The sequence below is a fragment of the Zonotrichia leucophrys genome, chromosome Z (genome assembly GCF_028769735.1).
Source record: "Zonotrichia leucophrys gambelii isolate GWCS_2022_RI chromosome Z, RI_Zleu_2.0, whole genome shotgun sequence".
NCBI classification, from domain to species: domain Eukaryota; kingdom Metazoa; phylum Chordata; class Aves; order Passeriformes; family Passerellidae; genus Zonotrichia; species Zonotrichia leucophrys.
The window spans coordinates 45,431,815-45,454,942 of NC_088200.1; the positions used below are offsets into that span (position 1 = coordinate 45,431,815).

Below are 23,128 nucleotides of genomic sequence, written 5' to 3' on the forward strand. Positions count from 1 at the left end.
CCCACAGCTCACGGGACCCGGCCTGGCCGGGCTCTTGGGTTTGGGGCTCCCAGGTGCAGGGCTCTGCACTTCCTTGGTTGAACTTCACACAGTTCCTGTGGCCCCATCTTCCAGCCTGTTCATATCTCTGTAAGGTGACTCTCCCTGCTGATGAGTCCCCCTCAACACCCAGTTTAGTGACACAGCAAACGTGGTGAGGGTGCTTTTGGTCCCATCATCCAGATCATTCATGGAGATGTTACAACTTGGAGCCCGGTACTGATCCTTAGGGTGCCCCCCTTGGGACAGGCTGCCAGCCTCCGTAAAACAAGCTGATCACCTATGAGGTGATTCCTGCTTATCTCACAGATCAGCCCCATCTAATCTATATTTGACATTTGTCTAGTTGTGGGACATATGTCAAATGCTTTACTGAAGTGCAGGCAAGCAACATCCACTGCTTTTTCATTATTGACTGAATATGGTAATTTGTTTCAGAAAGGCGATCTGGTTAGCATGGCATGATTTGTTTCTGATAAATCTGTGCTGGATATTCCCAGTCACTTGCTTCATTTAGTTGGTAATATTTCTTAGGAGGCAGAACAAGCCTCCTAAGAAAACTTTGCCAGGGACTGCAGTAAGGATGCTAGGTGCTCTTTTGGGCCATTCTTACAGACAGGTATGAGATCTGCCCTCTTCCAGTCATCAGGGATGCCCCCTGATCTCTATGAACTTTCAAAAATGATAGGACAGTGGCCCTGCAATAATATCAGCCACTTCTGCTGATACTCTGGGGTATATTCCCTCCTGGGCCTTGCATTTATGTGGGTTGAGCACTTTGCAGGGCACTGCTGGTAGTTCAATGTCTGTTGTTATAGCTGCTTGATCCTGCGAGCTACAGTCTAGTTCTGGCCACTCCGCTGACCAAGGAGGAAAGAAGGTACTGAGAACCTCTGTCTTGCCAGTATTATCTGTAACTTTTTCCCCTGCCTGGTCTAATAAAGGGCCATTGTCTTCCCTGGGCTTCTGCTTAACTACTGCCTTAGGTTGCAATGCAAGATGTAACCAAAAGTATGTATTCTATCACCATCTGTTAAAACCAGGTGGCGCAGTGTTCTTTATCTCTTCCATGACTCATCCCTGATAACTCCCTCGGGGCGGGGGAAGAGGTGGATATCTTCTCCTAATGGGCCATCAAGCCTCACTGCATGACTGATAAAATTACATCATCCCGCTGTGAGATGCTGTGCCCAGGGGGAGGAACCAAGCATTCTACATCTAATTGGCCACTGGTATTTGATACTGTTTTGTGTCAGTGGAGGCAGGACAGACAACAACTCCCCTAAGTGTGCTGGGCTATTAAATTAGTAGCTATTAACTGAGTACTATGTGCTCTCCAGCATTACTGTCTAAAGAAGAAGGAAAAAAACATCAGTGGCACAGCCTACAGAAAAAGAGAATGTGACAAATGTATTTCATCTTGATGTAAGATCAGACACAAACATGTTTCATCTGAACACATTAAATTTTTTTTCTATAATACTTAGAAATGGACAATAGGACAATAATTACTGAAACAAATTCTGCAGGAATGTGGCAGAGTTCCAATTGCTGGAGGTTTTTAAGCTGCGGTGCAAAAGGGTGTTAGATAATCTTATCTAGGCTCTTTTTTCTGCAAGAAGTTGGACTGGATGATCTCTTGAAGCTCCATCCACCTGAGCTGTTTTATGATTCTAAGATAGTATGGATTTCTTAAGACAAAGATCAGGTAACTCTAGGGATAAGAAAAATAAAAAAATGCAACAAATTTTATCTAGAAAGGAAACAACCATGTATCTGTTAAACATTTATTAGAAATATTAGCAAACTTTCCTCTTTTGATTCTTCATCTCTGGTACAATTCTTGCCATGACAGTCAAGGGGAAATATTACTAGAATAATGTCAGAATCGTTTATGATTTATGAAAATAAGCCTTTGGGAAAAAAGGCCAAGCTTAACATACCTGCCCCCTACATTTATACTGACAATTTCAGAATTGCCAAAAAAAATTAGATGCAAAAAACTTCATTCAGTTGGGATTTGAATTTGGGTGCCTACTGCTTTTATGTCTATGGAATGTGAGCTAGAGAATATTTGAAACACCAGTGATATGAAGACAACAAAATATAGACTTGGCCTTATCTTTCAGCAGTCAGATAAATTGCTTACTAGGAACTGAAACAGTAAAGAAAAAATACATTTTAAATCAGCTGTCACAATTGGACAACCCTTCAAATCAGAAGAGGGGGCCATTAAAGTATTTCACATTGAGCTCAACTGGCTTCAAAATCAGTGGCATCAACACAGAACTTTCCAACCTGAGAAATTTTTATTTCTATATTGTGAAGTATTCTACATGAAGAGGAAAGATTTTGTTGTTGTTTTTGTTGGTTTGGGTTTTGGTTTTTTTCCCTCCAACAGAAACAACAGAAAACACCTATCATGAGAGAAAAACTGAAAGGTGTTTTGGCATACTTCACTATAATGCAATAGTTAATATGAATATAAATTATTCAGGGACTTGCTTTGGCAAATCATACTTATGCAAACTTATGCATGTTTCATACAAAAAAAAACCTCAATAAACCTCTGGATTGAAGTTGAGCAGGTATTTTAATCATTTACTGAGCCTGAGTCAAAGCAATTACAGACAAAAAAACCCCATTAGAAACAGTCTGACAACTTACCAAGTAGACATCCAAAACTGAAGCATTATCATTTTCCATTTCCAATGTGCTCTGTTCTGAAGTCAAATAGATGGCACTGTCTCCCAAAGTGAATGTTGAACTTGAAGGTAACCCTTTACTGCAAAGAGAAGGGAGAGTACAGTCAACCAAAACCCCAAGTTACAAAGCTTAGTCATAACTGAAAATTTTAAAATAAGTTTCTCTATTAAACATGAAAATCTCCCAAATACTTGGAAAAAAGGAATGCAAATAAACAAATATAGATATGCTGGCAATGGCTAGATAACAGGAAGCTCACATTTGACTAATTGCACAATTTATTTTTGCATTTACTAAAATTTTATCAGAAAGTAATGCTATTACTGGGTTTCAATATTTATTTAATGAATTAAACTATGTCACAGTAAATGTGACATAATTACATTAATCTCAAAATGCATTATTTCCACATTACACATGGTGTAAATTTTGGCAGCATTTTGAAATTCAAAATGGGGAAAAAAAGACTTAGCAATTAGGCACATTGTAACATTAGCAACATTGGATTTTTCCATGCAGGCACAGTTTACTAGCAGCCATAAGTTCAGAAGGAAAGGTGGGAGAACAAGAGTGTATTGTAAGGGAGTGATGTTTACAGAGCAGGTGCATTCTATTACTTTATTCATTGATTGATTTTTTTGTTCTCTGCCTTACAGAAATAATGTGAAACTGCAAATGCATCTCCACACAAATCTCATTTTGTAACACACTTGGTCAACAAAGCTGAAACTCAAAGGTGTTTTAATGGACTCAGATGTCCCTTATCGCATATCTTACTGGCTGCCAGAAATTAGGCTCCAGGCTGCCTTGAAAACTCAACTGTTAGTTCTGCAGTGACATATTTTAGAAATTCTTACCTGTTTACAGACAAGGTGAGAAGCAAAAATTCTGAATTATAACTTGGTATGGAAACATGGTTACAGCCATCAGTCCAGATATGACCAATTTTCCCCTCTCTTTTTACTATTTTAAGTATATTTCAGATAGGATAGAACTTCAGAAAGGGCAAAACTAGCATGCACAATTAAACTTTATATGCAGAAACTAGCATGTAAAGTTGAAATTCAAATGCTCAACAAAATAATGAATCAATGTCATACTGGAATAGATCTTTACATTCACCACATTACAATGTTCTTTTATCATGTAATGCACTTGACATTTTTTTTAAAAGCAAGACTATTTCTCTTGTATTTGGATGACCTAGGTCCCATTGACTTAGCATTATTCTCATATGTGTAACTTGAATTGTACTGAGTAGTGTAAAAGAGTAAAACCAAAAATCTTGTAATTAATCTCTTAACAGCAATACACATGCTGTCAGCAGCTGGTAACTGAAGTTCAGGTTTCTTCAATAGCATTATCATAGCTGCATTTATTGCCAGTTTTAATGCAGCCTGATTTTAATGATGTTGATAAGCAAAACCATATTGGGGGTGGCACAGGAAAGATGAAGTGAAATCCCCTCACACACAGTGTTTCAGAAAGAGCGGTTTAGAGGAACAGAGTTTTAATACAGTTTCTACAGTGCACTGAGTTCTCATCCTTAATTCTTAGGTTGAATAAGAAAAACCAAGCAAAAAAACCCCAAAAGAACCCAAACACTTTTACAGGTATTTTCTCGCATTCAGTAATGACCAGCCATAAGGAGCATGCTCAACTATGCTGTTGCCCTTCTCTGGCTAAAACATTCTATTTGATCTTGGTCCTTAATTAAGAAAGAAAAAAAGAAGCAAAAATAATTCCATTATTAGAGAACTGGGAAAGCTTTGTTTTACTTTAAGCCACAATTACACAATTGTTTCAATCATAGTCAAATTTTCTTTCCCATGGGGATACCCCCAGTGACTCAGTGCATCTGTTCATAGTGTTTGAGCATTCAAGCCTTTTTCAACTGCTTATTATCATGAAGCATGTGTGAATTTAGTCCACTTTGAATCAAATTCAAACAAAGTTGTCTAAGCTTCAGAAGCTAACAGTAGTGTGTGGACAGAGAGAACATTGAAATTTAACACACAAAAGTTTGTTTATGTAGAACACCAACTGGCAAAAGGGGTGCTTAATGTTCCTTACAACAGAAAAAAACCTATAATCCCTGTCACTGGAAAAAATTAGCAAAACAGCATTTCAAAGTCCGGATGCTTCAGGAAGCTTGACTGTGTAAGAGAACAAACTCACAATCCCTCAAAGCCTTCCAAAATTTCAAGTGGTCTCCACCAAGAAACAGCAATACAAAGCTAAGACAAAAAATTGAAAAGTACATAGATAAAAGAAAGAAGGAGAAGGCAGAAGTCCAGATTACATATACATCTTCCAGAAATGAGGTATAGAATGCATAAAGAGAAAGAAGAATTAGACTTCATGTAGATTTTTTTCCCTTAGGCTCAGATGTATGAGAAGAATTCAGCAGTCCTCCTTATTTAGATCACAGCATCTTGGCATTGCTCTTAAGAGGGAGGTGAAGTACCCCTTAATGCATCATGGGATTTTGTTTGGGTTTGGGACTGGAGAGTCCCATGAGACCTGCTGAAAAATATATTGAAAGAATATTTTCTATAATCTTGGGCTATTTAAACAAGAATTGCAAAACATCTCCAGTTTAAAACATTTTGAAATATTTTAAAGCAAGTTTCAAACATTTCCAGAAGCATCATTGACCTTCTTAGCTCTTTGCAATTCTAAAAGCCATGTCAAGTGAGACAAGAGTCATAGTGCTTAGGGCATTCAAATTTGTCTTCTTTAATTTAATTAATCAGTACTAATTGGGAAAACTTTTCTTGGAAGGGGAAGATATCTGTTATCACTTCTACTATAAAAATAATCCCTAATATAATATGTAAGTATTACATTTCCTAAGATAAAACAGATAATGAAGTAGTTTTAGACTAATAATTACATTTTCTAGTGAAAAACAGACCCTTTAGGTACTAAAATATCTTTGCACCAAATATAAACCTACTTGAGGAATAGAAAATATTTGAAAATTTTAATAGAAGCAATAAATTGTCAATGTTTTTCTTTTACTAAAGGAATACTTGAGATTACTTATGATAAAACCACTTGACTGAGAAACAGCTTCATGGAAAAGAAAACAGCTGTCTTCTGACATACAAGGAGGCCTGCATTTACTGAATAGCATATGTCATGATTGTCTTTTTTTTATTTTTCCTTCTGTTTTTAGATCCAGTCCTTTTTGTGCTGAAAAATACAGCCATTTCCCTCTCTCCATGAATCTTCCATTTTTACTAATTCCTGTTCACACTGTCTGGATAGCACCTTTGGTTTCCTTTTTCAGCAACTGAGGAATAACTTGGTGAAAATAATCAGCTTGCAGCCTGGAAAAACACTCCTAATAAGTTGTATGAGCAGTTTCTCCCTTTCTACCCACAGGTGCTGAGCACTCTCAAGGACAGAGGGTGCTGATCACCTTTCTTATGTTATAAGCCATTTGCCTCTCCTTGGGGAAGTATTGCATTGGATAACAGAGGGTAATTCTGAGGAAAAACCCAAATAGGAAATACGGTGTGTGCTTCAAGGTATCGAAAAGTATTATTACTCTCTTGTTAATGAGAAAAATAATGCCACCTGTTTTCTAAGTAGTATGGGCACATACAAATATCACATTATTACTAAGCACACAGGACTCTCATCCTTTATTGCCTTAAACCAGAAATTTCTGACAGGTTACAAGCAAATTAATGTACTTTCTACTTTGTGCTATGTTACTTTGAATGACAATCAAAAAGCATGATGAAGAAGATACCAAACTGTAATTCTAATAAATAACAAAGCAGAATGTCATAGTCAATTACATATTTAAAGATTGAAGGCAGGCTCACATTTGTAAACAAATCTTTAATTCAGGCTTTGTTTCAAAGACTGCTCCAAGCTTTCTGTTTTATCAGAGACAAATGGTAAAATGATGAGTCCTGCATCACATAATTTTCTAATATTCAAAAGAAGAACCAAAAGAAGATCTGGCAAGAAAAACCTCAGATCTGAATCTACAATTCACTGCATCATTGTAGCATGGGGGTTTTTTGTGGGTTTATTTCCCTGCTAGCTTTTTTTATGAGAGGACTGAAGTTTCTTGAGTGAACCATAAAAACATAAGTAAAACTTTAGATGTATATATTTTTTAGTGCCAAGAAGAAGGAATGACCTCCCTGAACTGATGCCAAAAGAAGTGGGCACAAAACAGCAGGTGCCCAGAATCTTATGGAAATTAGTTCATTACTGAGCATGCTTTACAGCTTTCTTAACTCCTAGCTTTGACAGGAAAGCTAATCCTCATGAATTGTACATACTGAAATTGTGACACCCACCCACAACTAATAATGAGAATTAAAAACTGCCTCCAGGCCCTAGCTGAAGAGGGCATACATAGATCAGCAAAGATGTTATTTGGTAAGCCCCTATGGCAGATCTCTTGGCTACAGTGCAGATGTTTTGGCAGAAGATGTGGAGAGAACCACACATCTGTGAATGCTGGTCTGCTTTGTCAGAGAATGTGCCCTCTCATGATATGAAGTCCATACCTGGACTGCAGACACTAACAGCCTGATTTTCAAAGACACCCATGCTAATCACATAGCTGCCTTGCATTAGAGGTTATTTAATTGACTGCATCACTACTGGGACAACTTCACTGTTTGCTTTTCCTGACTGATGCTAATACAAAGCAGTTCTGTATTTTTATTTGATGCTTTAAGTACTCTATAACTTTATTTCTATCAAAGAAAAAACTTTGTGAAAGATCATGAATATTGAAGTCCTATAGGTAACACAAGTTGAAGTGAATGAGATCTATTTCTACTAATGTTTATTCATCAGTAGTTTTATTTCTTAAAGGTTGTGCAAAATTTTTTGTTCTGCAATAAAAACTTCATCTTTATTACACCCCAAAACATGCTTCATTCCAATTTTTATAGCAATCATCAGACATTTGGAAGATGCCAAATCAGTGAAATTTTTTTCAATGCAATGGAAGTGGAAGCTGTAAATATCACTACCATCAATTAATGCTGCAAGTCATTTTACTTTTTATGTAAATACAGTTGTCCAATATTTAACAGGATGTAAAAACCTACTGCCTCATCAAGATTGCTTTTAAAATAACTTGATTTTTTTTGGGCAACATGCAGTTTACAGGAAAGAACTACATCTTGGCACATTAGTACATTTGTCAAATTTATACATTGAGGAGTTCAGTCCAAATTTTTCCAAACAATATTCAAGATGCTTGAATGGCTACCCTTCTTGGTGAAAACAGGCAAAGAAATGGCTCAATACACAGTAAAGAGATCTGCAAGCAGCCAAGATGACACAACACAGCACACTTCAGGTTCACAAGGGAGCACACAGGCACGTACAATCTCCCAGTAAGACATACTCGCTTAAGCATGGTATTGGACTCACACAGCTGAAATATATTCAAATACAACTCAAATCACATTTAACCTAGCTCACTAGCATCTGCACAACTTTTCGTAAGACATTTCTGTTTTTGTACTTCCGGATTAAAATCAAACAGGCTCTAAGCACACCCGTGGATGATGCTTCCCAGAAATTTACTTCAGAAAATGGTTGTTAGGGAAGAATTTAAAGCAGACCAATCAGTATACATTCACTGTACATTCAGAATAAAGAATAATTTTTCCTTTTCCTAGCACATCACCACTTTCTGCAGCTGTTTCAGTCTACAGCCAAGTTACAAGGAGTACTTCCTACCCTGACCTTATGGTACAGACTAAGGCCCAAGCAGAGTAATTTAGTTTTGGAATATGAAGAAAAATTCATATAACATTTTTCACCATATTTATGCTTTCTATTTCATATTCCCCAATTACAATATGTATAATTACAAACAAATACATTATCAATCCTACAAGCTTTTGGCACCCCCTCCTTCACTGGAAAGGTTAAAGACTGAGTTACAGAGACACTTCCCCCTTCTGTTTCTTATTTTGCAGAGCCCTCTTTTGTTGAGCACAATGTTAAACTTCTAGCAGAACAGAGGAAAATCCTCTAACATATACGGCCTTTACCTGCTAGAATAGAGTGTAGGTTGATCACGTTGACAGTGATCATCTGCATTCAAGGAAGAAGAAGAAAGTGTGGTTGCCAAGGAAGCTGCTTCAAACAGAGACGGAGTGCTTGGCACTAGATCCGGCCGGTGGTGTGAACCTAGTACTGCATATGCAGAAATAAAGAACAATGTTAACAAACTTAGTTTTAAATTTAGCCCAAGAATCTTCATGTAAGTATATCAAGTCCCATAGGGCCCTCATAAGCTTCTTGAAGTTTCCTCACGTTTGAATTGATGAGATGGTATTATTCATATGCCCATACCATGCCCATACCCACATTCTTTCATATTACAGAGTGAATTTTAGCTGCTAACAAGTACATTCAGCAGAATACAGAGTAACTCCAAAGTCAAATATTAAACAGAGGTATGAGTTATGAATTCTTCTCAGTCTCAGGACTATTCTCATGCTACCAGAGCTCATTTATCAGATTGGATTAGGTAATTGGCTCTGCTTTCATCATGGCTGCAGGCAAGTTCTGAAAGGGGCAAAGTTGTATCTCAAAAAAACCTCTGGGAACATGAAATGAACTTCAAAACATTTAATGTGACATGCTTCTTTAGAGGCCAGTGAAAAGGATTACATAGGCTCTGGCCAAAATTTTCTACCTGACCTGAATACCTTTTTTTCAGGATGTCCTGAAATCTGAAAGTTTAACATCATACTATGAACTTTGATTCTGACTTTGTCTTGCTTCTGAAGGTCCATTTTCACAAATATTACTAACTACTCTCTCCCTAAGAATAACCTGACTCTTATTTTGAGAGTTCAGCCATACTAGTAATGTTCTAGTTACAGGACTGCTAGAGCTTATACAAAATTTTTAATAACATAATTCAGATTGTTCATTTGAAAGACCGTACCTTCTTCATCAAGGCTGGCATAACTTTGTCCTTCAGCAAGAATGCCATGCTTGTCATCCTTCCACTCCTGGCTAACTGCACACACTATTTCTTGTGATGCTGCCTTCAGGGCTGTGATGGAATTACACCGTTTCTTTGAAGGTGAAGGCTTTAAAGCTGCATTACCAAATGAACATAGATGTTGAATGATGTCATCTTATCTCCCTACACATCTTTAACAGCAAACAAAAAAGTAAGCGATATAGAAAATAAAGGTTTGAATACAGATGAAGAACATATTCAAAAACCTACTTAACAAACATTACATTAAAACTAGAGGGAAAGGTATTGTTATTTCATCCACAAGAGATGTATTTTTTGTCTTTTTCAGTTTCTCACTGCTTATTATAGGACAATAAGGCAAGTCACAGGCACCACTGATTTAAAAAGCTCCTATGGAGTACCAACTCATGTAATCAGAGACAGAATGATACAGAAAAAAACCCCCAGAAAATACAAGAATGGAAAAGACATTTGGAGTATTCTGAGAGATTACAATCTCTTTTTTGAGCTGTTAGCTACTTCTATGTAATGCTACTGAAGAATTTCCACTTCAGACTCATCTGTCAAACATTTATTTTCAGATACAATAAACACTTCCAAAGTCTTGATGGCCTACACACTCAGGTATCAGCGTCTCTTTTATAAGTCTTAGCAGGGCCTGCCTATTTTAAAAGCATTTTGAATCAAATTCTACAACTGATCATTGGCACTACTACTGAACCGTGACCCCCATCTGTAGTTCTTCTCCAGAAGGATGCCAGCTATTTAATTTAGTGTTTTTCAGCTGCTGGCTGCTGATCTCCATGCATTGGCTGCAAAGTTACTTCAGATGCACTATAACACTTCTTTCATTGCTTTACTACAAAGTTCAAATTAAACACATCAAGTCACTTGGCTGAACACTGAAGGAAAGAATCAGATACATAATTCCAGGGTATTTTTAAAAAAGAACATAGAAGAGAGTTGCTGAGCTAGCCTCTGCCCAAGGCTAAATCCACTTATTAAGTTTTTGTTGTTAATTATGCAAGGTTGCTCTGTGCACTAGGGGAAAAAACAGATTCAGAAGAGGGCTAAAGTGTTTAAACTGAAATGTCTGACTCAAAGCTTAGAAATAATGTTCCTGAGGGTAAGAAGACTCCTAATTTTTTATGAAAAAATAATAACGCATTTGAACCATTAATATGTATAAAAGTGCATTAACAGCCCTGTATACAGAGGAAATCAATAAGAGTGAGATATTTAGACAGGTTAATTGCCTGGGAAAATGGGACTGATTAATTAAGATCAGAGAGAAAATTAGGCATGATATACTTTAATTGTACATTGTAGCTTGAAATGTGAACAGGTTGTGTCTTGTCCTGGAACAAATCGAGTAGTCAGAATTAGAAAGAATTGGGGAAAAAAGACACAGATGTTGACATAAGACATATGGTATTTATTTTGTCAAACAGGAGGGGGTGTCAAGTAGTAAGGAGCAGACACTCCTTATTCTTTATCAATGCAGAGAAGTTCCTTTGAGTATTGTCTCAGACAGCAGAACTCCCACCAGTTCTTTGGTAAAATTATTCTAAGATTTAAAGAGAACTGGATCTCAGGAGGCTGCTTTCTCCTTTAAGCTGAATTTTGCTTCACATTTTGTCACATTACATCAGTTGCTTCTATTTTCTTATTAATCAATCTTTTACAAAAGACTTAACTTTGAACACTTTAAATGGTTAGTTTATTCTAGTATTTGTAGTCATTTTTGGTTTACTTAAATCTTATTTTGTTCTAGTGCTTGTTTGTATTTTGTTCTCTCTCTGTCCACACAAAGTTGTTTTTCACTTCAGATAACTAATGAAAATGTTAAGAGACCAGCATAATACTGGTCAAAAAGCTTTTTCAAAACACCTTCTATCAGTTTAAGACAATGCCATATGTTCAACACTTCTCCTGCAGTATTTGAGCCGAGTGACCGTTCCACATTTTAACACTCAAATTCCAAAGCAAATACACTTCCATGAGCAGGGTTATGAAACTGCTAACTCAAATCCATTTTAAAGTACAAGTTCCTCTACAAACTAGATAATTCTAGCTCATCAGTTAATAAATACTTATTTGTCAAGAACACTGCTTTATAAATAAACCCTCAACTCAGAAAACACTCTGTCCTACAGGATAATCAAACCCAACCATTCTCTTACTAAAAAGAAAGGTAAAAAAAAGGTGCCATTTCAGCATCACCTCAGCATGTTTAAAAAATTATCTGGTAGTAAAGCAGCAAGTTACTATGTGTGCACACTATTCAAAACACCTAATCTGTATGTCTTACTGTAAGGTTTTATACCACTTGTGATAATTGTTGGAAAGAAACCTCATTGCTCCCAATAATCCAAAGAGCTTTTCCCCAAAGAACTGCCTGGACCTCATCAAACCTCAAGCACTCATCTTTGCCTTGCCAGTATATTTATTAAAGACTTTCTTACTGTGCACACATTGAACATATCACAGAATGGCATGTGTTCAAAGCAATATCAAAAATCATTTAGTTCCAAATCCTGCTGAGCCCATTGACACCTACCACTAGAGCAGGTTGCTCGCATCCCCACCAAACTGGCATTGAACACTCCCAGGATGGGGCATCTACCATTTCTCTGGGCAACCTTTCCTGTGTCTAATCAACCTGACTTGTAAAGAGCTTCTTCCTAACATCTAACCTAAATCGACTCTTCTTCAGCTTAAAGCCATTGCCTCTTGGCCTGTCATTATACACCCTTTTTAAAAAGTCCATCTCCAGCCTTCTTGTAAGTCTCCTTTAGGTACTAGAAGACTGCTACAAAGTTTCCCCATAGAATTCTCTTCTTTGGGCTGAACCATCCCCAGCTTGCCTGGTTTGACCTCATAGGAGAGGGGCTCCATCCCTCTAGTCATGTTGTTGACCCACCTCTGGACTCTCTCCATCAGTTCCATGTCCTTGCTGTGCTGGGAGCCCAGAGCTGGATGCAGGGTTCCAGGTGGGCTCTCAGCAGAGCAGAGCAGAGGGGCAGAATCCCCTCCCTGGCTCTGCTGCCCACGCTGCTCTGGATGCAGCCCAGGACACGTTTGGCTTTCTGGGCTGGCAGTGCCCATGGCTGGGTCATGTCTAACTTCCCATCCACCAGCACCCCCAAATCCTTCTGGACTGGCCTACTCTGCATCTGTTCATCCCCAGCCTGTGTTAGAACCAGGGTTGGTCCAACCCAGGTGCAGCACTTTGCACTTGACTTTGTTGAACCTGATCAGGTTCACATGGGTCCACTTCTCAAGCTTGTCCAGGTCTCTTTTGTCCCCCATCACCATCCTTCTCTGCACTTGCAACACCTCACATTGAATTTCCTTTCAATAGCATGGTCAATTTATAGAGAAATTATCCATCAATTCATTAATATTTATAAGACTCCCAAAAAGTTTTATTTTCCTGAAAAGCTGCCATAACATATCATGCATACAGGGAATCACTACGTGGGGTTAATTCAAATTTTCTCTTTTTCTTTTAAAGATTCCTTCATTCTACTTAAAATATAATAATTGTTTTAATGTAGTTAGTCTTAGTCTTTTCCTTTCATCTACCTATCCTATTCTTTTTCTTATTTAGAATTTCACAAAATACTTATTATACACATTTCTGCCTCCTTGTTGCAGTACCAGTTTTCCCTCTTTTTCATATGCCTTTCATACACATAATCATGTTTGTTGTTCTGATCTTCCAGGCCTTTAACACTGGTTTTCATGGGCAAGCTCAGAGTTCACAGGCTCAATTATCTTTAGAAAAGTGTACCATCTTTAGACAACATGCACAGCAACAAAAGCCAGTATGACTTTCTGCCAGTGGTAGAAAAGGTAGTGAAAATAAAACCTGATCTGAACTTTTGATGGAAAAAGCCTGTATGAAGGTTTCTCTAAAGTTGGGGGGTTTTTTGGTGGTTTTGGGGATGTTTTATTGTTTTTTTTTTATTATTAGTAAGATGCTAAATTAATTTCCTAACTAATTATTAATTATTAATTAATTAACTAACTTTTGAGTTAGTTTTGCTGGGGATAGTAATTGGTGAGTGATCTCTCCCTGTCCTTATTTGAACCCATCTTTTGTTATACCTTTCCCCTCATCTAGTTGAAGAGGGGGAGTGATAGAGTGTCTAGGTGGTCACCTGAAGCCAACTTTAGACAGCCTTGATGTGACAAAAATATATAGTACATAATTCTCTGTACTTTTACTAATGGATCCCAATTAAAATCCCAATTGTCAGCAATTTATTTTCTTGACTGGAGCTACAAAAGTGCTACATGATGTTGAAGACAGGCTTGTTTCATTGCAAAGACAGAAGCATTATAAGATTATGGTTATAAAAGATATCTAAAAAAGTAGAAGTCACTACTCTCTTACCTTGAACTTTTTTGAAAACTCTTGCATTCATAAACTTTAAAAATCTGTCTGCATAAAAACTTGGTCGGTGAACTGAAACAGTATCCTACAAGATTAAAAAATATTTCAGTGACATTTTCCACAAGTAAGGTGTCAAGAAGAAGCTGGACACTTCAGGTGAACTATATTGTGCATTTCGGGCATAGTCAAAATTAGTGAATCATTACCATTTATGAGTTATGAATTTTACAGGATATTCAGCAAAATCTTCCAAGCATTTGAATTTTTTTTTTTCAAATTATGTATATTTTTCAGTTATAGATTCATCAATGTCTTGCTGGGTGGCTAGACTGGTGTAAGTTATAAGGACAAACTAATATTATTAGTTGTTATTTGAAAGCTCAATAAATAAAACCAGAGCATGTATTGGGGAAAACCACATGGTGAGGTTAGACTACAAATGTACCAGAACAAATTTCTTCCCGGTCAACATGAGTCAAAAGTCCACCAGCTAAAATATCAGCAGTTTTAAAAAATTAATAAAATCTACTTACCCCATCATAAACAAGAGCTTTCCAAGAATGTTCCAGCTTCTTCATTAACCTAAGTATGTAAAAAACTAAATCAGAACAGCTTTATAAAGTTTCCACTTTTAAAAGTAATTTCAGAATATTTTGCTCAGTGAAAATTCATTGAAAGTTGAAGTTTAACTTACCTGTAAGACTGAAGAATATCAATAATACCCATAAATAAAAGCAGCTTTTCACCTCTATGGCTTTTTGCTGGAATACCTCCCATTCTAAGAGAAACAACATAGAATATTTTTTAAGACACCTCTGATCACCAGTTACCAGCTGAACTGTACCCACTTGAAAACCCAAAGGAGTAGACAATATTCAAGGCAGATGCTACAGTGCAAAGTCAGTCAAATGTGAGTCACCTAGCATGCAATGGATTTTGAATAGAAAATTTAAAGTATCTGGGATTCAGTGGTAAATATCCATAATTTAAAAAAAGAATAAATACTTTAGGACATGTTTTAGACAGATTTGGAAATATTCAGATGACCTGAAAAGCTGAAGAAAGTATACATCAGTTTATTGCTAAGGAAAATAAGTAACTTTAGGTAAGGGAGAATTCTCTCACTTTATTGATCGTAGGTAACAAATCACAAAGAATCTGCAAATTAATCAAAGTCTAAAAGGTTTCATATATTTTTCACTAAAAATTATGTATTGCTGTGCTTCTCAAAAATTTCTTTACAGACAGATAAGTGAGAGATGCAGCAAAAGTATGAGGCTGAGAATTCTGACTGTGTGGGCTTCCAGTTGGTCCCAGGTCCATACTCAGCCATGAACAGTCCTTCTAAAACCCTCTCTTCCTACTCCAACACCTAGAAAAATGGTCCATTTTAGAACCTCAGCATTGTTTTTTGCTCCACTAGCCATTATGCCAATATAAGAGAGATAGTGCAACGTGACAGGATCTGAGTAGGACTATTTTAGCTCAAGTGATGTGGGAGCCAAGCTAGTGCAACACCTCTACCATCATACAACAGCACTGGCCATCTTCTGTGTGAATGTGAATGAGTTGTAAAAACCAAGTGAAATAAAGCTCTGTCTAACTATAGTCTAGAGTTCTCAGTGTCTGGAAGCGTTCTGTGAATGCTGAATATCATAATTCTCTCACTTGTTTGCTGTAGGTTTAAGCACAGACTTCTGTATATTAGTTATATTTAGCTACATAGCTCCCTTGAGAACCAGGAAGAAAAGTAAATCCTTAAGTTTAGATTAAATTCTAATTTAAACAAAGGACTGATTATATACAATGCTGAATGGTGGCGATAATACTCTCATACCACTTAATATATTATGAAAGAAACAACAGAATAATGATTGTTTATATATTCAAATTTCCATTAAACTTTTTACTAGACAGAAAAATAGGAGAAAAACATTGGTTCTTAATCTCAGGAAATGGAATATATGACTGCACTTTAGTGGTTGATGATACCATCCTATGTACATCGAGTATACTACTTCAAGATGAAAACAACCCCCATAGGAATATCCTTTTCAATATTAATTTATAGTTTTTGCTTTGGTCTCACCAGGCTGCTTTCAGTTAAAATTAGATTGTAGCTGGGACTCTTGTAATAGTTGTCTGATAGTATTTCTTTTATAAAAGAATGCATGTGTGCATACGTAAGTCGCTCTGAACTATCATGTTTTTAAAGACTATCAATCTACTGACCAGCATTCCAATTTCATGCTCTGTGGCAAATCTCAGTGATGCAAGGGGGAAAAAAAAAGAAGGCTAAATCTTTCAACTCCTAGAATGCAGTGTACTCATGAAAGTTTTGCCTGTTAATACTTTTAAAAGCAATCTTAAGAGCAGGTTACAGCACTTACGTGTTTGTTTTCTCTGTTGTGAGGGAGTCTCCAGACTTCCCAGGGCCCTGTATAGACTCCATGGCTGTGGAATAGAGAACTTTCTGCCCTCCGTGGCGTTTTGCATCTGAGGCACTCTGGGAACACTCTCCTTCTCTTTCCTTTGTGTTACTGTTCAATATGTGGATCCCCAGAAGCAGACTGTAATCCATGATCTTAAAACTTTCTAGAACCTACCAAAGAAGGAATGACTATACTGAAACCACAAAAGAATTACACAGCAGCATTTTGCAAACCTGAGTGAAAACAAGCTCTCCAGGCACAAGCTTCTCTTATCAGGAAGTGTGTGAAATTACAGTTAAACAAAAACTTTTTACTATTCATACAAGCCAAGTGCTCTAATTAGCTGCATGCTCTTGTAACAAGTGAGAAAGAAAGATGCACAGCTGAAGTGTAACCTGATGTTATTTTGTAGTCAAGGAAGATAATTCCAAGCAGCACCTTTTCCATTATAGCAAATAATTAATGGTTCCATCATATACTTATGAACATAACATTTTTAAAATTATCTCCAATCCACATTCCAGACCTCCCTGAGCATTTTTGCCTGTACTCTCTTATCTCCCCTCCACCTCCTATTTGTAACAGAGACAGTACTCTTGGAGAACTTTCAAATGTCAATAGCAGTATTTGCTGCCATCCCCTTATTAGCTGCTGATGGGATTGGAGTACAAAAATCATGCACCTCTCTACTAGGCTAAATAGAGCCTATCTAAACTCAAAAGACAGGTTTTACTTCTGAAGCATGACTTAACCAACCATCCTTTTCTTCTAGCTCTACCAACCATTTCTGTCTCTAGCAGCTTGTCTTCTCTGATACACAAATAGTTTCATTTGTTTTTAGTCAGCTACAGCATTACGAAGTCTGGCATGCTGTCATTGAAAGGCAATACAGGTCAAGTCAATACCCAAACATGAACTAAAGCAAGCAGCAATCACATCTAGTAATATAATCAAACTGTTCACAGCAACAGTTTAATGTCAGACAGCAACTTTGTTTAATGCCTTACACCACACTGCTAAGTGGAGGGAGAAACACCAGTAACAGCCAGAAGGGGTATGCTGCATGTTCACCTCTCCTTTACCTCATGCAGCTCAGCAGTGATTCATGATGTGTTTTGGCACAGTGCCTGAAGATAATGGTGTAATTTTTGTCACAGAATCAAGAGGCAATAGTAGTGTCTTTTTATGTGAACAAGAAAAAAAGTGATTTTACAGATATGAGAGCAGATTCCAGTTATGTAATTTTGATGAAGATTATCCAAGCACAAGTATTTTTGGTTAAGCAGAAACATCATTTCTCTTAATGGGGAAAGAAGAGCAATAGGTTTAAAAACTATATGGCAGTAAATCAGTAATTTAGTATGGATCTGTATGTCTAATCATAAGGTTTTTATACCATTTACCTAATTGTTGGAAAAATACTCATTGCTCAGATAACCACAGCAGTGATGAAACAAAGCATAATGTAGAAAGGCACAAAATCAGACCTGATTTTCAGACTCAGAGAACGACTTTAAGACACCATGGGTTTGCTCTTGTGCAGAGAGATTCTACTCAGCGATGCCTTAGTTCAAATGGAACAAGAAAAAGGCTGCTAATGTATGGCCTTAGTAGTCCACAGCATCTTCTAATGACAGAACTCACAAAGCATTTCATACACAACAAAAGCCATATTTTAACCACAAGATTCTGAAATTTCATTGGGCATTGTGTGGACATGTTGGTCATTTACAATCATAAATTGCAAAAATAGCATGGCTAACAGGTGCAAAGCACTTGGTTCCAAAAATGTCTAAAATTCTATTTTCTGCTTATTTATTGCTACACTTTACTCCAACTTTCTCAGAAAGAAATTACAACATCATGTATTCATTAAAGAATATGTAATCAATGAATATTTGCCATCAAATGCTAAAACTAAGTTCAGGATAGATTGAAAAATAACACCTTAGTAAGCAACACTGTTCATGCAAAACCAGAACAGGAGCTAGTCAGCTTTGGTAAAAGCATTGCCACATTTATTTTACAGTTATAAATTACTGCTGGCAGTTCTACCTTCAGCAGATTCTTTACTGCATTTTGAATTAGGTCATATTAGACACATGATTTTACTGCACTAATTACATAACCTACATCTACAATTGGATGTAGTCTCATGGGAGGCTGTGCTGTAATGTGCTACTCCTTTTTCCACGGGGACCTCTTATGTGATAAAATTAATCCTTCTGACTACATCAATTCATCACTGCCACTTAAACCCATACTATTTGTACAGTACAACAGATCATACCTTGACAATTTATGATTTTGGCGTAGGATTACAAAAAAAAATCATAAAAACAAATTTCATTATTACAGTTCATTAACAGACTGAAACACCTTCACATCCAATGGATTAAGTGCAGTACAAATTCTTATAAACAGCACACAGCATAAGAACCCTTGTCTCTTAGACCCTCTGTTCATGGCCCTACTCAGAGGTGGCATTACACTGTCCACAAAGCGTCTTCAGGATATCATGACATGAACTGGCCCTGTCTGCCCACAGCTTTGATGTACAGTTCTGATTACTTCCCCTTAGAAACGTGATAACCAAAACAAACCACTCCTTAGGCAAATTAACCTTTTTGACCATATCTAAACACGTTTCTCTCCTCACTTGTTTCTAATGGAAGTTCTGGTAAGAAATAACTAACCAGAATAACAAGGAAGAACCTCACAGATCAGCACTCAACAAAACTTTGTGTCAAACTCCTCAGTCTGTATTAAGACAGTAAATCAGTTGGATTTACAGATGAATGTATCTGAGGTGTTCTCACATATGAATTTTCATTAATATTTAAAATACCAAATTGTGACAATTTTAAAATATGTAAGGAACATTTTGCACACATAGTTGTACAAAATAATCTATTCCAGCAAGAACAAGTTACAAAATGCAGAACATCAAGACATTTCCTGTGCTGAGGTTTGCTTACAGATACTTTTGATGACTTTAGGACTGCTTTTGAGATGCAGCAGCAAGTTTTTGCTACAGAGGCACCAAAACTATTACCTACTCTAAGGAAAAAAACCCACTCAAATAAATTATAATATTACATGGTTATATTCATAGCAAGAGGAGAAAGCCGTGCAAAACACCTGATTCTGTCCATGAGATCACTAGAAATTGACATAAACTCTTAGAAATACACTGCTTATATAGGTAAAGGGATCCCAATCTTTGCTCATGTAACTATTCTGAAATGTTCCTTGCTAGCAAAATGGCATTGTGAAGTTTCAGCAAGAATGATCTTAATCACGCTGCATACTAACAAGTGGTGGATTTGATAACAAATAAACCTTCAGTTCATTAACTTAATATTAAATTGTTCATCTTGGTAGTACTTATATATATGAATTCACTAGCTACACAGAATCTGCCAACACCGTGTTGTCACTTGGTCACCAAGTACTGCTGTCAAGGCAGACTTCAGCTGCTCTGAAAACTTTCAGATGGCAAATGACACCCCTTGTAACCTTAAGCACTATTTTGTTTCATACCACATAAAAACTTACAGTAAAATGGCATCACAAAATATGCTGTTTCAGAACATAAAAAATTAACTCTGAATCAGATTTCCTTTTCTCAGAGCTAATCAGATGTTAAACTATTCTGTGAATCACCTTAGACACGGTTACGCTCCAGTATCTCAGCCACTGACTAACTAAGCAAAACAAGTATTTCTGCCATGAAATGTCGTTTTTATTTTATATGCAGCCAGCCCAAACTGCACACTATCTGACAGAGAAATCTGCATTTACATTTGCTATCCATGCAAAACAGCATGCAAAAAAGTCATCAGATCATTTTCATAAAAGGGTCAAGAAAAATACAACTCAAAAGAAAAAAATTAGAAGCTTATTTAATGAAAGTACGAAATGGATAACCATGCAAGGAAATTTTCCTCTTCTACAAGCATTCTGGAACAGTGACATAGGAATTAACACAGTAGAAAGAAGACTGATTTTACAACATATCAATAATTATTATTCAACATAATGAGGTATATGAAATTAACAGAAATTAAAGGACTGTCTCACAAAATAACCATGTCTTAGGAACAAGTTCACAAATGTCAATGCCAAAAAATGGGTCTGGTTTAGAAAAAATCTATCCTAAGAAAATGAATCATCACATTCCTACCTAAACATATGTGGAATCACTTCCCATTTCAACAGAATTCTCAAAATAAATTGTTAATTAACACTCCAAAACGAACAATCTGGATTCTGATTTTAAAAGTAGAAGTAACGAGAAACTCCTAATGTCAACTGATATGACAGGAGTGATAATATATAAAGATATAAGAGACCTACAGCATTGTGCTATAGTCGTTTCCCTCAAACCACTTCTGACAAAGAGGCCCTTCATCTAAGATTAATATGTTCTCCATCTCCATGTTGCATCATGACACCTTTTATTTCCGTCCTATGCTGCAGTTTAATATTTCATTAAGTTATGCCAACACTACTGTTTGTAAGGATATGCTGTACAATGGGTCACTGAAGTTATTTGGCTAAAAGATTTGTGTCAATTCTTTGAGGTAGAAAAAAGGCAAAAACCTACAAAACACCACACATGCTACTAAGGGATTTGAAAAATTCTGTGGGTAAATTTGGTCATACAGGGTCTGCATCACATTCACTATGGCACAAAACAGATGTTCAATCACACCATAAAACTTTTGTAGCAACTGGCTAAAACAGCAGTGATGAAAATAATACCCAAGTCTCAAATGTAGGAGATGTGGTCCTCTTGAAATTTCCTTGTCTTTACAGGTTTCCTCATTAGTCACTTTTAAAATGTAATTTCCTCAGAAAAGTCCAGTGGTTTTTTGCCATAAAGATAAAATGCAGACTCTCAAAAACCATTCATTTCTCAATAGTAAAAACATCTTCAAATTATTTTTTTGCTCTTAAAAATGACATGACCGCAATTTGATTAATTGTTACTGCTTCTCCAAACAGGCAAGGATACTTGCCAGCTACAGAAAGTCTCAGCAATAGTCTGGAATTTGAAAGCTAGTTCAAATTTTCAACTGTGTACATTCCATATATGATAAATTCATTAATATTCCCTCCTTAGGAACACTGTAATATTACACTCCTTGGTTCAGTTAAGGTGCAAATGATGCAAAACAAACTGTGAGACAAGTTTTCAGACCCTGCCACCTCAAGTGTGAACAAAACAAGCAGGGAATGCAGAGCTGAACAATGCTATCAACCTGTACTTGTTCCATCATGGACAATCTGGAGGCACCAGCCCATGAGGGATCACCACAAACAACTCAGCTCCATTCTCTAATTGGGCAGGCCGTGCATCTCCTCACCAGCACTGCCGGGAGGTGTGAAAGGCCAGAACTACTCCAGCAGTGGTCTACCATCACAGTACTGCATTCCCCACGGAAGAAGCTCTGTTTCAGTTGTCAACATTGTCTGTGCTGGCTGAGCAGATGTATCAGGAAGCAAATTCAGCTAAGCAAGGAAGCCACAGCACAGCCTGAACGTGAAGAGCCAGCATGCAGGACAGGAAAGGACAGACAGGCTAGAAAGCAGGAATAGAGAAACATTGTCTGGGCATCTAGGGATGGCAGCTGTGATCAAGGAAGTCAAAGGCCAGACGGAGTAGAGACTAGCAAGGAATATCAAGACACAGAGAAAAGCTGACCAAGGAAAACATGAGTCCATTGGTGAATAGGGCAGGAGATTTAATGGCAGCAGTCACAGACCATAGCAAGTCCCCACCACCACTATCTTTTGTTACCAGGAAATTCTGCCAGGCCTGTGAACTCAGCAATTGATCTTAAGGAGGAGAGGGGCTAGCAGATAGGGATGTTTATATTTAAGAACTAGGAGAAAAGTCCATTACTTCCTGATTCTGATTGCAAATATGAGCAATGGACACACAATCCAAATTTAAGCAACACAGAAGAGAATTTCTCAGTCCTGAAATACTGAAAAGATCAAAAATTTCATTTCTTAAATGAATTCTTAATTTCAAGTGCCTACACTAACTTCTTCACTTTGAAGTAGCAGTAAAAAGAGATGACAAGTTTTCAAGTCCTAAAAAGATGGTCATTTGTCACTATACCCATCCAAATACCTCATGGGCAGAAAAAAGCAGAGGCAACACTGATGTGCTTTCCACAAAATGGATGGAATATTTATGGTCTTTTTAAAGGCAGAAATAAAAGGCAGGTAGTCAGATCCAACCTTATTAGCTGAGCAAATTCAGTGATATGAAAGATAAGAGTGTCTGCTCCCTCTGTTTTACAACACATAGTAAGACTTGTTTGAATAGAAAAAAAAGGCAGCTAATTTTTAATATACATATAACTTTCAGTCTGTTTATATATCTACAGTTACACACAGACAAATATTTTATTGTGTATATGTGTATTTATGTAAATGCACTGATTACTATAGGATAATTTTCTTCTTTACTTTTAATACTTTTAAAATTTAGCCAGGCCTTTAAGAACTCTAGACTAACTTTAGAGTTGTTAATTTAAG

At 36.9% G+C, this 23,128-nt stretch overlaps 1 protein-coding gene across 1 annotated transcript in view; it reads right to left on the reverse strand.

Moving 5' to 3' along the window:
* PIP5K1B (phosphatidylinositol-4-phosphate 5-kinase type 1 beta) overlaps window positions 1–23,128 on the reverse strand; it is a 97,555-nt gene that overhangs the window by 7,654 nt on the left and 66,773 nt on the right. Inside the window, exons 10-16 of the mRNA XM_064736471.1 lie at window positions 16,532–16,743; window positions 14,836–14,919; window positions 14,675–14,723; window positions 14,142–14,226; window positions 9,698–9,853; window positions 8,793–8,937; window positions 2,707–2,824 (exon numbers count right to left, since the gene is read on the reverse strand). Coding sequence (XP_064592541.1) covers window positions 2,707–2,824; window positions 8,793–8,937; window positions 9,698–9,853; window positions 14,142–14,226; window positions 14,675–14,723; window positions 14,836–14,919; window positions 16,532–16,743 — 849 coding nt within the window. The remainder of the gene's footprint in view (window positions 1–2,706; window positions 2,825–8,792; window positions 8,938–9,697; window positions 9,854–14,141; window positions 14,227–14,674; window positions 14,724–14,835; window positions 14,920–16,531; window positions 16,744–23,128) is intronic.